The sequence below is a fragment of the Tympanuchus pallidicinctus genome, unplaced genomic scaffold, assembly GCF_026119805.1.
Source record: "Tympanuchus pallidicinctus isolate F22 unplaced genomic scaffold, pur_lepc_1.0 scaffold2, whole genome shotgun sequence".
Lineage (NCBI taxonomy): Eukaryota > Metazoa > Chordata > Aves > Galliformes > Phasianidae > Tympanuchus > Tympanuchus pallidicinctus.
This window is the reverse complement of record NW_026294721.1, coordinates 46,866,055-46,878,994: the sequence shown is the minus strand read 5'-3', so window position 1 is coordinate 46,878,994 and position 12,940 is coordinate 46,866,055. Positions and strand designations below refer to the sequence as shown.

The window sequence follows — 12,940 nt, the reverse complement described above, 5'->3', positions numbered from 1 at the left end:
CATCCCAGTTACATCATGTTTCTCTATTCACAGTATAAAAATTGTCTTTCAGTTTGTCATCTGAAGCAGCCTTTCAGCTCACACTTTGTCATTTGTTTTATTAACCTCTCTCACTCTGTAGCCTTTTGATCAACTCCTTCATTTTTATGCATCCACTTTATTTCTCATTAGTGTCCATATCTCTGTCTCTTACTTAACACATATATAAGATTTTAATTTTCAGTTGTTTTGGACCTTTTTATTACTTAGAAGTAGTGTCACATTTGTGGCTCTAGAAGGTCTGCACTGATGCCTGATACCAGCTGACATGTAGCTAGGCTTTTCTGTTCAGTAGTGCAACAATCTTTAGTAAGACTGGATTGTATAAGAGATGTGTAGTGTAATACCCTGTTGTTCGGGTGCAATACTATCCCTGATCAAACTTCAGCAGGTCCAGGTAGGTAACTTCTCTTAGTCCTTTTCAAAGTGCCCCAGAACACAGCAGCATCTCAACTAAGCAATGATCAATACACAGTGTAAAGTTTTCTGTATGTTGAATAGTGGATGATGCAAAACTGTGTTCACCTACTGACATTTGACACAAAATATGTGTCATATATTGGTCACCTTCTAGTCTGAGTGTCAGCATACCAACTGGAATGCTTCATCTAGTACAGGTGGTTTCCAGGTGCATTCATTTCTTGTCAAAGCTCCTGTTCCTTTTCACATTAGTGAATTATTTAGGTTCACTGTATATATCACTCTAGCAGTATAATGATTCCAAGCCTTCTCATGCTGTTCATTTGTTTATTTGCAATATACTACATTTGTTTCTAATGCAAATTCTTGCTCCTTTTAAGTCCGTGTCGTTTTTCCTCTTACCTTGAAAATTCATGGATGACTCTCTTTTCTTCCTCTGCATGTAAATTTTGAGACATCAGAAAATTCTTCACTGGCTACAGCTAAGCTACAGTAGTGATTTTTCTAGTATGCTTTTTAAATCTGTATGCTATCTTTTCCTGTTAAGCATTCGGCTGACTTCTCAGTGTATTTTCTTTTTGTGATAAATAACTATTTTGTGCTAAGAAAAATCAAACTCAATTTTTGTCCAAGCACACCCATCGGTGCTGAGAAAATAGACGTATCTTGAGCCATTTTTGGATCAGCTGACTACTACTTGCAGTACTGTTCATCCCGTGAGTTTGTGAGTACTTCTCCTGTGGAGGGTTTTTACAGCTATTTGAAAATTTAACAGCCTTAGCCTTTCCAGCTTTTTTGATGTTTTGGGAGTCCTTGTCCCTTGAAGTCTTTGACTAGAATTCTTTTACAGCTCCCCAGCATAATTATTCACATAATATTATGCTACAGTAGCTCAAGTCTGATTATTTAAGTGGCTGAGTAGGATGTTTCATGAAAAATGTCTTCTATAAGCATAGCTTTGTACTTGACATTTCTGCTCATATATAAAAGCCATTAAACAAGACAGTAATTCTTCTCTTCGGGCTCAGTGCAGTTATTATCTGTGTGAGTAATCCTATTGACTACATAAGGACTTTCCATATCTGTCAAGATTGTAGGACTGGATTCCTGTCTTCCTATTTTGGAGACAATTTAAGCCCTGTTCAGCAGTAGCTGCTTGTGTCATGGAGCAGAATACATATCCTGTGCTAAGTGGTCAGATCCACATAGCTTATTGCTCATCCCTCTCCACTGAAAATCAGAAACCCATCCTGTTTTGTCCTCCTCATCACTTTTCCTGCAAATCAATGAATGTCAGAACATACTGTGAATAAGAATTAATAAAACAACACAATGTGATATATATATTTTTTTTAAGTGAATGCAAGAAATATGAGTTTGCTGCTATTCCAGTCACTTGCTTGGTTGTTTCACTAGCTGTAATAAAGGTTCAGAACTGTAATGAACTATTATGTAAGTAACAGGGAGCTTCTTTACTCGGTATTACCCTTGGAAAATCTATAGATTAGTTTTAAAGTATCATTTGTAAGTATCTGCCAATTGTCTTGCTATTTGAAGTCTGAGCTTTTTTTTGGTCTTCAGTCTGATTCACCTGAGGGGACTGCCATCTCTGTAAGCCATTCACTGTGTCAAGAGAAATGCTCGTGGAAGTTAATAAATGTAAGAGAATTAGAGAAAACCTGCATTTCCCCTGTGATTTCTGGGACTTCATTTCTTCTGCCCGTAAAGATTAAGGTTTTAATATTTACCATGCAAGTCCATCTTTATAAAAGGACATCTTGTTTTGATTATTTAGAACCTGGAGTCACAAAGGCTACCTTGTAATTAGGTATATGTTGGTAGAAATGGAAAATGTATTGTGGTAGTCAGAATCTCCAGGGGAAGGTTTCTTATAAAAAGTCTATTGAATTTATTCATATGTGAAAAGAACAGTCAATATCTGAGATATGCAATGTCAATAAAAGTGAAATGTATTAACATACAGTCTATGTTACAGAGCATGGCCCTGCCAGTTAGAATATTTCAGCTTTGTTTCACAAAGCTACTGTGTGCTTTTAAAAACATAATCTCTAACGGAAAATACAATTGATCTCTTAAAAACAGAACTCCCAGTCATAAGAATGAATAGTTTAATAAAAGGTTTAAGATAAGGTTTATATATATATATATATATGTTTTAGATTGCATATTAGAAATGAAAGGTGAAATATGTGTAATGTTTTTCATCACTGTGAATGTGGATGAGAGGATTGTTTTATGACATTCATGCTTGTGGGGATTCTCTGTCATCCCAATAGTGGCAAAATCTACCCAGCTGTCTGTTTGCTATTTTGGTTTGGATAAAAGATAGCATTTTAAGAAGTGATAAGGTAGAAAAAATATGGCAGAGCATTATTCCATTAACTCGATACCCTGTTAATAAACATCTAGCTTACTGAAATACTTCTCTGCATTAGCTTACTACCAAATCCTAGATCAGTGGCAAATAGTGGAATTTTTATTTGCCAGTCAATTCTTCAGGGTTTGTATTATCTGCTTCTATTGCCACTAACAAACCACCAATCATAATTCAGAAAGAAAATGGTTCCTGGGGAGATAAGTATCCCTTAGGGGCTGTAGTGCTACACGTAGCATAATATCCAGTTTCATGTCTATTCTCTGATGAGAAAGTTCTACCAGAAGCTTTCTACTTGCTGACAACACATTAGTAGAAATGTGTTCCTTTCATTGCCTAGCTGTAAAACTTCCAAGTCATGTATTGACACAAATTGGTGGAACAGTTGGATTGAACTTTCTTCAGTTTGTTACCTCCTTCCTATTCAGTGTAGATCTGTTTGTATTCCTGTTCAAGGAATCAGTGAACAACATCAAAATCCCAAGTGCTGTCAATGTGTTTACTTCATTAGAAATATCACTGTCTCATAGTGAAAAAAAATCACGCTTATAAATTTTAAATGCGCCTTCTATGAATATTTGCTAACACTAACTCTAACACTAACATCTCACTTGTTTTCTATACTGTTTGTGAAAAAGGATGAGTTAAAGTAATTCAAGTGAGTTTGAAATGTTTATTCATAGAATGATGGTAAATTACCGCTGTGAGCCAAATTTTAGGAGTTTCAGATGCTCCTGTGAAAAAAAGCAGATGTTTAACTCCCAGCAGTAGCTCTGTAGCTATTTACTTTTGTCTTTTTCTACCCTGCACCTGTGAGACTGAAATGAATTGAAGAGTTTTGCTCACATTCAAATGCGAGTTGTTTCACATTTTGTACAAGGACTTCATTAAACACATTTGCAAAGTCTCTTTCTTTCGCTGTGGATCTATTTAGTGATTAACAGAATTTGTTTATAGAAAGGGAATTTTTAGAAGGCTGTCTACCATGCCTTACAGAGCTGTTCCTATCACACTGCCTGTTTCTCAGAGGGTCAATAAGGATACATGTTGTTTGCAATAAAGGTAACTGTGAACGTGCCTGCGTTCACTTGCACACGCACACAGTCCTAATATCTTCATTATTGTTTTTCCATGTACATTGCCAATCTTTCCCATTTTTCAAGCACAGCATGATGATTCCTGTCATCCACTGTTTGTTTCACTTGCTCTTCAGGTCTCCTGTGATGGCTGGAGGTCTATTTGCCGTTAACCGGAAGTGGTTTTGGGAGCTGGGAGGCTACGATCCAGGATTAGAAATATGGGGAGGAGAGCAGTATGAAATCTCCTTTAAGGTAAGACATCATGTCTTATGTAATACTTATGTACTATGTAATACTTCTTCACTTGTTAGGTTTTGTGCCTCTGGATTTTCATTTCTTTATGCTTTATGGTCCTGGTAAGTTCACTAATACTTAATTTTGTGTTTTAACTACAAAGAATTTAGTACAGTTCTTTTTCTTCAGGAATTTCTCCAAATTTCAAACAGAACTATGCCATAAACGTGTGCTTCAAAAACTATACAAAAATCACTGAGTGCAGTTTTCTCCAAGTGGTAGAAGTTTACTGCCATCGTGAAGCTTTACTTTGTCCCTTGTATCAAGTCTTCTCTACTTACCTTCCATCAGATGTTGCACCTACTGAACTCCATCATGTTGAGGGTAGGCCCTTATAGGGTCAGCTCATGGAAAGAAAAAAAGAAAGTCATAGGAAGGAGAACTCTTTTTCAACACATTCACTAGATAACCTTAGTTCTTATGAGCTGTTATTGGCAGGCTGGGTTTTCAAAATCAGTTGATTTTTTTAATTGTGTTTGGATAGTTAAATTGATAAAATTGTAATGTCAGAGAGTTTTCAAGTGCTAAGGTTATGTACAATCAGCAATCTTACATCCTCTATGTGGACATGTGTATTCAAATCAGTTGTTTGGCTTTTACATGCTGAGTTCAAAGTCACTACCTTTTGTTACCTTTTACATGTCAGACAGGTATTTCCATTAGTTTAATGAGGTCTACATGCATAATTTTGAAAATTCATTTTCTTTTGTTCCAGTTTACCCAAAATTAAGAACTTTACCTAATGCAAATGTTTTCAATTAGCTAATACAATTTCATTATATAAATGAATTGAGTCAAACATGTATGGATAAAGTTTGGATTTTTAATCAGAATTTACATTAAGCTTCAGGATCTTTCCATCCTGCTTCCAAACTCCTACAGCGTAAAGCTCAGTAAATAAATTTAGTATGTCAATCATACTAAAGCATATCGTACATATTGCTTCATCTGAATTTCTGCAGTGATTAAAATGACAGAGCTACTGCCATTCTATTGAATGAAACATACACCATGATCCTACACTGGACTCCCAGACTGTCTTTATTATGAGAGTTATCAAAACTAGAAAAATTGTTTGTATTAACTGAACTACTCTCTAAATCATTTTTACACACAGCAAAATAAAATTGGAAGGCAAGGGAAATCCAATAGTTAGAAATCATGTTTAGAATATATCAATTTACATTCTATCCAGATAAGTCATTTCAAAGTCAAATGTAAGTATTCATTTGCAGCTGTAACAAGAGTTTCTGACAGGTCACCTAAGATTTTATTATCCTATTCTGTATATTCTCTATATTTGTCATCACAAAGAATAAAATTGTAATGCAGTCCAGTCTTTGTGTAGAAACCATGGTAACAGCACTAGAAACTGAGATACTGGAGTACCCCAGTATGTTTTGCTTAAGCAATAGATTTTTTCTGTAGCCAGCTGTGTCACACTGGGTCTCATTTCAGTCAGATCTTCTGAATCATCCCATTAGTACACACTAACCTTAGCGTCCCTGTCTTTTTAATTAATATTAAAAAAGAAGAAAGAGAGGGATTGCCTAATAGAAGCAGCTTTATACTGGAAGAACTCAACCTATGCAAGCTTCAGAAAGAATGACTTGTTTTGTTTGGAATGACAGAAAATGGAAGAAAAATCAATGGGGCAGGAGAGAGAGATGGGACAGAGTTTTTTGTTAGACCAGAATCATCAGTATCAGCTTGGGTTGGTGCATCAACAATTTCTACATCAAGAGCTACAAATTCAGTCATCTTGAAACATTTTGAAGTGACAACAAATTATTCAGTTTAATTTACTATTCTATTTACAAACTTGAGAGATTGATGGACTTGCCATCTCTGTTATTCATAAAGTCAGTGAAGAAAACAGATTACCAGCGTGTGTGAGACCTTTACTCGAGTGCAGGGGAAACTATATCTTAGAGTCCTTAGGACAACCAGTGGTATGGTTTGTGGAAGTGTTGTATCGTGAGTGCTTTGCATCCATACCACTATTTAGTATTAATGCTATTTTGTTTGGCAAATAATTATTTGGAGCACAGTGCTGCAATAAACTCTCTCCAGAATATCTATAAACACCAGTTCCCAGTCATTTCTTCAATTCAATTAGATCTTAAGTATTCTGTGAAAATATGTTTTTTCCATTAAAAGCTGCAGAAAGAAGCCAACTAGAATGTCCCATAACTATACAAAGTTCATCTTCAAAGGACTATTTCAGGCCGGTCTTTAAACTCGGTAATGGACTTGGTGTTCCTTTCATGTTCTTCACATCATCTTGTTTTTAACTTTCAGATTATTTTTTATGAAAGTTGCTACATAACTGTAAACAAGCAAATGACCCAGCTACTATAAATGGATACCTTACGTGATAATATGACCTTCTCTGTGTCAGACTTGGGATCCTTTTGATTAATTCAAATACAGTGACATAATTATGAGAGAGAGCATGACAGAGAGAGCTGTCACAGACTCTCTAGAAGGAAGCAGTGTCTGGTTCACACTGAACTAACAGCCTATGTCAGCTTCATGAAGTTCAACACAGACAAGTGCAAGGTCCTGCACCTGGATCAGGGCCATCCCAAGCACAAATACAGGCTAGGTGGAGAATTGAGAGCAGCCCTGTGGAGAAGGATTTGAGGGTATCAGTTGATGAAAGACTCAACATGAGCCAGCAATGTGCTCTTACATCCTAGAAGGCCAACCGTATCCTGAGTTACATCAAGAGAAATGTGACTAACCAGTCAGGGGATTCTGTCCCTCTATTCAGATCTTGTGAGACCCCAGGTGGAGTATTGCATCCAGTTTTGGAGCCTCCGACACAAGAAGGACATCAAGCTGTTGGAGAGGGTTCAGAGGAGGGCCACAAAGATGATCAGAGAGCTGGAGCACCTACACTCTAAGGATGGGCTGAGAGAGCTGGAGCTCTTCAGCTTGGAGAAGGCTTCAGGGGGATCTTATAGCAGCCTTTCAGTACTTAAAGAGGGCCCACAAGGAAGCTGTGGAGGGGCTTTTTAGAAGGGCGTGTAGCAACAGGATGAGGAGAAATCGATTTAAACTTGAAGAGGGTAAATTTACCCTAGATATAAGGAAGAAATTATTTACTTGAGGGTGTTGAGACATTAGAACAAGTTGCCCAGAGTTGTTGTGGTTGCCCCCTCTCTGGAAGCATTCAAGACCAGTCTGGATGGGGCTTTGAGCAACCTGATCTAGTGGGAGGTGTCTTTTCTAACCCACATACCAAAGGGAAAAGATTACTTGATATTAAGATCATATTCAGGAAAGGCATCTTTGCGCCCAAAGGTCTCTGTGTTACTGTACCATGGTTATCCAGAGTCACCCCACAACCCAAATGAGAGAAGTGTTGGCTACAAAGCAGGTGTGTAGCTGTGAGTGCAGAGTATGGGCTTGGACAGCTGGAGAAGTTGGATGTTTGAGAAATGCATAATGGCCACATCAGTGCTAGTATCAGGACTCAGTTAAATAGTCCTCAATTAAATGGCCTCAAGTCCTTCAATCTAAGGCTTCATCCACTTCTTCATCGCAATCTTAGTATCAGCTACTCTGCTATGTGTATCGAAGGCTGGTGCAAGAGTCATCAGGCACATGCTAACGCTGGCAAACCATATGGCTTTATGAATTTAAGATGCTAAGGCAGAGATTGAAGACTGGTTAAAAAAAACGTATAGTAAAATTATAACAGGACAAGTGGTTGAACGGGGAGTCAGACTGCAGTTAATGACACAAAGAGGTTGAAACACATTTAGGAAAGGTTCTCCCTCTTGGAGGGACAGTGTCTGTTTTGATGTTTCTTACTGGCTGTTTCATTAGATGTGACCTGGGATAAGGCACGAGGATTCGATGCAGAGCAGTCCTAACCAAAAGTCTTTTTCTGTGGGGGGAAGTTGCGTTATCTCACTACACATGGACAGAAGGTTGAGAAAAAATTTGGTTTTGTGTGTTCTCTAGAAGAGCAAAAGATTCTACAGAGTGAATCTACACTGAAGCTAAATTTACAGCACAGTAATTCATTAAGTTTCTCCAAAATACAGTAAGCCTCCTAATGTTTCTGTGATATTTGGATCCATGTAGTAGCATGAAAGGAAACTTTCCCAAACTTCAAACAAACTTCTATTCCAGGTGCTGAGTTGTTAAGAGCACAGCTTTCTGTTTTGTTCTGCTTAACAAAAAGGCTGCTTATTAAGTTTGCCTGACCTTTATTTCCTCAGGGAAACCAATGTATTTCTGTCTTGTTCTTGCCTAGTAACATTACTGTGGAGGACAGCAGCAATTGTAGAACTGGGTTCTGCATTGATGGACTGCTGTTTCCAAATCAGAGCATTCATGCACAAATCCATGGATGCTGAAGCAGTCACAACCTGTGTCTCAAAATATGACCCCTTCATTAAAAAGTTTCTTAGATTAATTTTTGCAAAAGAAATAATGTGCAGTATTTTAATTTTTTTTTGGCAGCATAACCTCAGGATCAATTTTTTAATTAAAAAGATGTATGGTGTCTTGCTGATGATACTGTTCAGGGTATGCTTAACTTGAGAAAACTGTCAAAGCACTGGAACTGACCTGATGAATAGTTTCCTTTCTCATTAACCAGGGAAGTCACTATTTAGGAAATCCTAAATTTAAATCTGTTAGAAAGGCACAGTTTATGTAGTAATTTCCAAAATATATTGAGTGGTGAAAGATATTCATTTCCTGTGTTTGCTGAAGATCCTTTATGCTAGACATTCCTTAGGCATACACATAAATCATACCTTAACAGAAATGCTCATGCTGATACCCTTACCTCATTGAAGCCAGTCACCTATCTCTAAGGTTTTATCCTTATGCATGCTGACGTATCCTCCAGATTCTATTTATCCCTTTTTTTTTTTTTTCCAACACACACCTCCAAGTTTATTAATCCCTTTCTTTATTCTCATTGCTGTTACTTCCCTTCACTGCTGACAACCCTGGGGGGAGGCAGGAAGTAGGGCAGCATTACCACTTGTCAATGCAGTTATAACCAATACAGACTCAGTATTCAAAAGGTGCTGGTGATGGCTGTTGAAATATCCATGGTCATCAGTTTCCAATGTACACAGTACTGTTTCAATATCACTGGCATGAAATCCCACTGCACCGCAAGTAAATGGTTTTGCTGTTTCTGACCTTGCTGGCCACACATCTGAAGTCATTGTTCCCATTTTTCAATCTTTTCTTGCATTTAGTTGGACATTCTTGTTACATTGAAAAATTCATAATAAAATATTCTTCCCTCTCCTTTTCTACTGCTGCCAAATCTCATTATATTTATATAATGAGGCTTATAGTAGGGAGGCTTATATTTCAGGAAGAATGTCTGCAACATCCCGTAATGTTTTGTATTCTTATTTTCTGCACCTTTTTCAGCCTCCCTGTGGTAGTACATTTCTCCTGGTCTTAGTCTCTCTTTCTTGCTCAGTGCTCATAGCACCAAACTAACAGCATTGCATGGCATACTTTATATTCCTCTTCCACCAGTTTACTGTTTTGTGTTTTTTTTTCCTATAATTTCAGTGTCTCTTGTCATTGTCTGTCTTATTACTGACTCTCAGCAGCAGCAGTATATTTCTCAATTAGTTTAGAAGCCTGATCCAAAACCCATTCAGTCCCTCCTCAATCTTTTACTTAATTTGTTATATGTTTACTTTCCTGTTCCCAGCAAATACATCCTCCACTGCTCCAATATCATGAGTCTCTTACTGCGGTAATTATGATTACAGCATAGCATATGGATTGGAATCTTGTTCTCTTGTGCACTGTATTTACATTTTACAGATAGTCTCTCAAGCTGGATAGATAAGGCAAAGACAGAGAGAGCAGGCAGCATTCATTATGAGGATGAAGTAATATGAAAAGAGGGTGATTCACCCCAAAGTCCTATAACAGCTGTACAATGGAACCAGAAAAATGCTGTGGCAATACCTAAGCTGCAGTCGGGACCTAAACCACACAACCATAACTTAATCTCTTTTAAAGCTTTGCATTAATTCTTGCCTCTTGCTTTCAACCATCCCCATAAAGTGTTTTGCAACATTCTCTGGGAAAGAGCTATATAAAGACAAATCGTGATATAGTATATAGATGACACATAAACTACTCTTATTTTGATCTTTCCAAGCTGAAATTGCACTGTTTTGGTTTCATCTTTGTTTTTTATACCTCAGACACGGAGCAGATTCATTGCTTTTGTAAGGAGGAGGCATTAGCAATCTTGAGAGTTTCATTGCTTACTTCTTAGATAAACAGAGGCATCAGTGTTGTGATATCATTTTACCAAATGTCCCACACCACCTGAATTCCTTTCATGGTACACTGAAGAACTGCAATATTTAACACAGAAGCCATTCTCCGATTTCCTGTATTCAGTGCAGGTGACATAAAAATGCACATTTTAAAGACAGGGTTGCCAGAATTGATCTTCCTAAGAAAATATAAAAAACGCCTTTAAAACCATTCTGAAGCTGAAAGATAAACAGGAACAGCTGCTAAATGTCCTTCAAGGCAGCCCAAGATTCATTTCAATTACCCTACACAGAGCACCTCAGGTGCAGCACAGCATTTTCAAGTTTTATGTCTATCAAATATAAACCTAACACAAAGTGTTTTTTCCTCCCACTTGTTATTGCCTCAGCATACCTGACAGGGCTTTTTTCTGAATCTTTTTCTTCTTTTCCTTTTTTATTTTGTCTTTTTTTTTTTTTTCTTTAACTGATATCCAATGCAGTGCATGTCTACCTCTGCTCTCACTGGCCAAGTTAAATTAACATTGGCCTACATATGTATATGTGTGTATATATATACTACTTAATACTACTCTCTTGGGTGTTGTTTTTTTTTGCATTTGTTCTTTGTTCAGTGGCTGACCTCCCTCTGAGTCAAACTTCAGTGCTGTCTCCTCTTCAGTGACTTAGAAACCTTGCTTAATAACTTCAGTGTCTTGTCCAGCCTTCAAAATAATGTTTTCATGTAAAAAAACAGCAATGAATAGTCAGTATATGCCTGCACTTTCATCAGTGCATTGGTTTATTTCAAGACAGCCACAGAGATTTCCACCAGAAGATCCCAAAGGAAATAATGTACAAATGAAGTATTGACAGAAAGATGAATAATGTATTTTTTAATAATTGGCATTACCCACCTGATTTTAACATTCTCATGTTTATAACTTTTAATATGAGCATTGTGAGGTAGGTGACATGGGCTTAGGCGGATGAAGATTTGACGATTTCAGTGTTTTCTTTAAGAAGTATGTTTTACAAAATACTTTCAAAAAACAAAAGGTCGTGTCAACATGGCATAGCAAGGCTGCTCTGGGCTGCAACGAGTTCTTCTGGCACAGATGCAGGGCATTTCTTTGGGTCTCCGTTTCCAACCCATCAGAAGAACTGTGCTCACGCTTAATTCCATCAACATACATGTTTCCATTTGACAGAGTGATATCCAGTACAGCTGCCTGTATAACCCTGTGCTGCCAATCTGCACAATGTGTCTGCCCATCTGACATGCTGCCATGCACCAGAAGCAGCAGCATGGCACTCCTTGCCCTGGAAGGACAGGCTGCTGGGAGCTGTTAAGCTCCCAGGTAACTCACAGCTGTACCCAACTGCACAGTGAGGTCTCTGGATCTGCAGGGCAAGCCCAGGATCTTCCCCCACCTCTGCCAGTTTCAAGCCTTCCTTACTTCCTCCCCTGGCGTACTTAAGTTTGTCCAGCAGTCTGCTGCAAAGCGTCAAATGATTACCAGGTCTCAGCTGGATGTCAGGGCTGCCAGCTGACAGTCTACATGGGCCAATACCCAAATGACCCATAAGATGTAGCTTCCTAAAATGCTTTGCAGCTCAAGCCCTCATGCTAAAACCCCTGCTTTTTCCATTCACAGCATGAGTAGCACAATCAGTCTCAGGAGCTGAATTCCCAATTGCTACTTTCGGCAATTGCTTTCAGTTACACTCAAGCACCAAGTTATCCCATAGTGCAGTGCTTAGCATATGCGTGTTCAGATTACTAAAATTTCATTATAAGCTCACGACCACACAGCCAGAACCGCACAGATGTAGTGCAGGCAAGCACAGTGAAAGAGGCCAAACTCCTGTCCATTTTTGCTGTTGCTTTAAGTGAATGAAATTAATCATGTATTTTTTCCTGTGATTTCAGTAAGCCAGCAGCTACAGCCAGTTAGCAGGTAGGGAGGAGAGGGATGGTATAGAATGTAAGGTTAAAAAGTATAGATGTACATTGTCCTCTTCAGGCCTCACAGAAAACATCAAACATTCATAATCATATCATAATATCTGATATCTTTTGTTAGGGATCTGATCACTGTTGTTTTAATGGGAAGCGTATCAACTTCCTGATGAATTCCTTACTGCATGTAAGTCATTCACTGGTAAGATATGCCATCATCTGTCTGTTGTGCTTTAGCCTAGGTCATAAATTTGCTTCGTCTCACTCCAGAATGCTTCGAATACAGATAAAATCATATGTAATACAGGGACCTGAATTCTCATCTCAACGAATGCAAATATTTCATGACACATCTTTACATGCACCTACATAAAGAAGCACTTAAAGGACAAGCCTTTTCTCTCTCAGCTTGTATGTGGTTTTCTTTTAAACAGAGTGGGAAGGGGCTCATGAAATTTTTGTTTCCAGTGTGCTCCCCTGA

The 12,940-nt window shown here is 38.0% G+C and overlaps 1 protein-coding gene across 3 annotated transcripts in view; it reads left to right on the top strand.

Annotated features, from left to right (window-relative positions):
- The window catches only part of GALNTL6 (polypeptide N-acetylgalactosaminyltransferase like 6), a 421,689-nt gene that overhangs the window by 369,473 nt on the left and 39,276 nt on the right, over positions 1-12,940 (top strand). For all 3 annotated transcript variants that reach the window (XM_052682320.1, XM_052682319.1, XM_052682321.1), the window contains exon 7: positions 4,068-4,185. In XM_052682320.1, the coding sequence (XP_052538280.1) occupies positions 4,068-4,185 (118 nt within the window). The remainder of the gene's footprint in view (positions 1-4,067; positions 4,186-12,940) is intronic.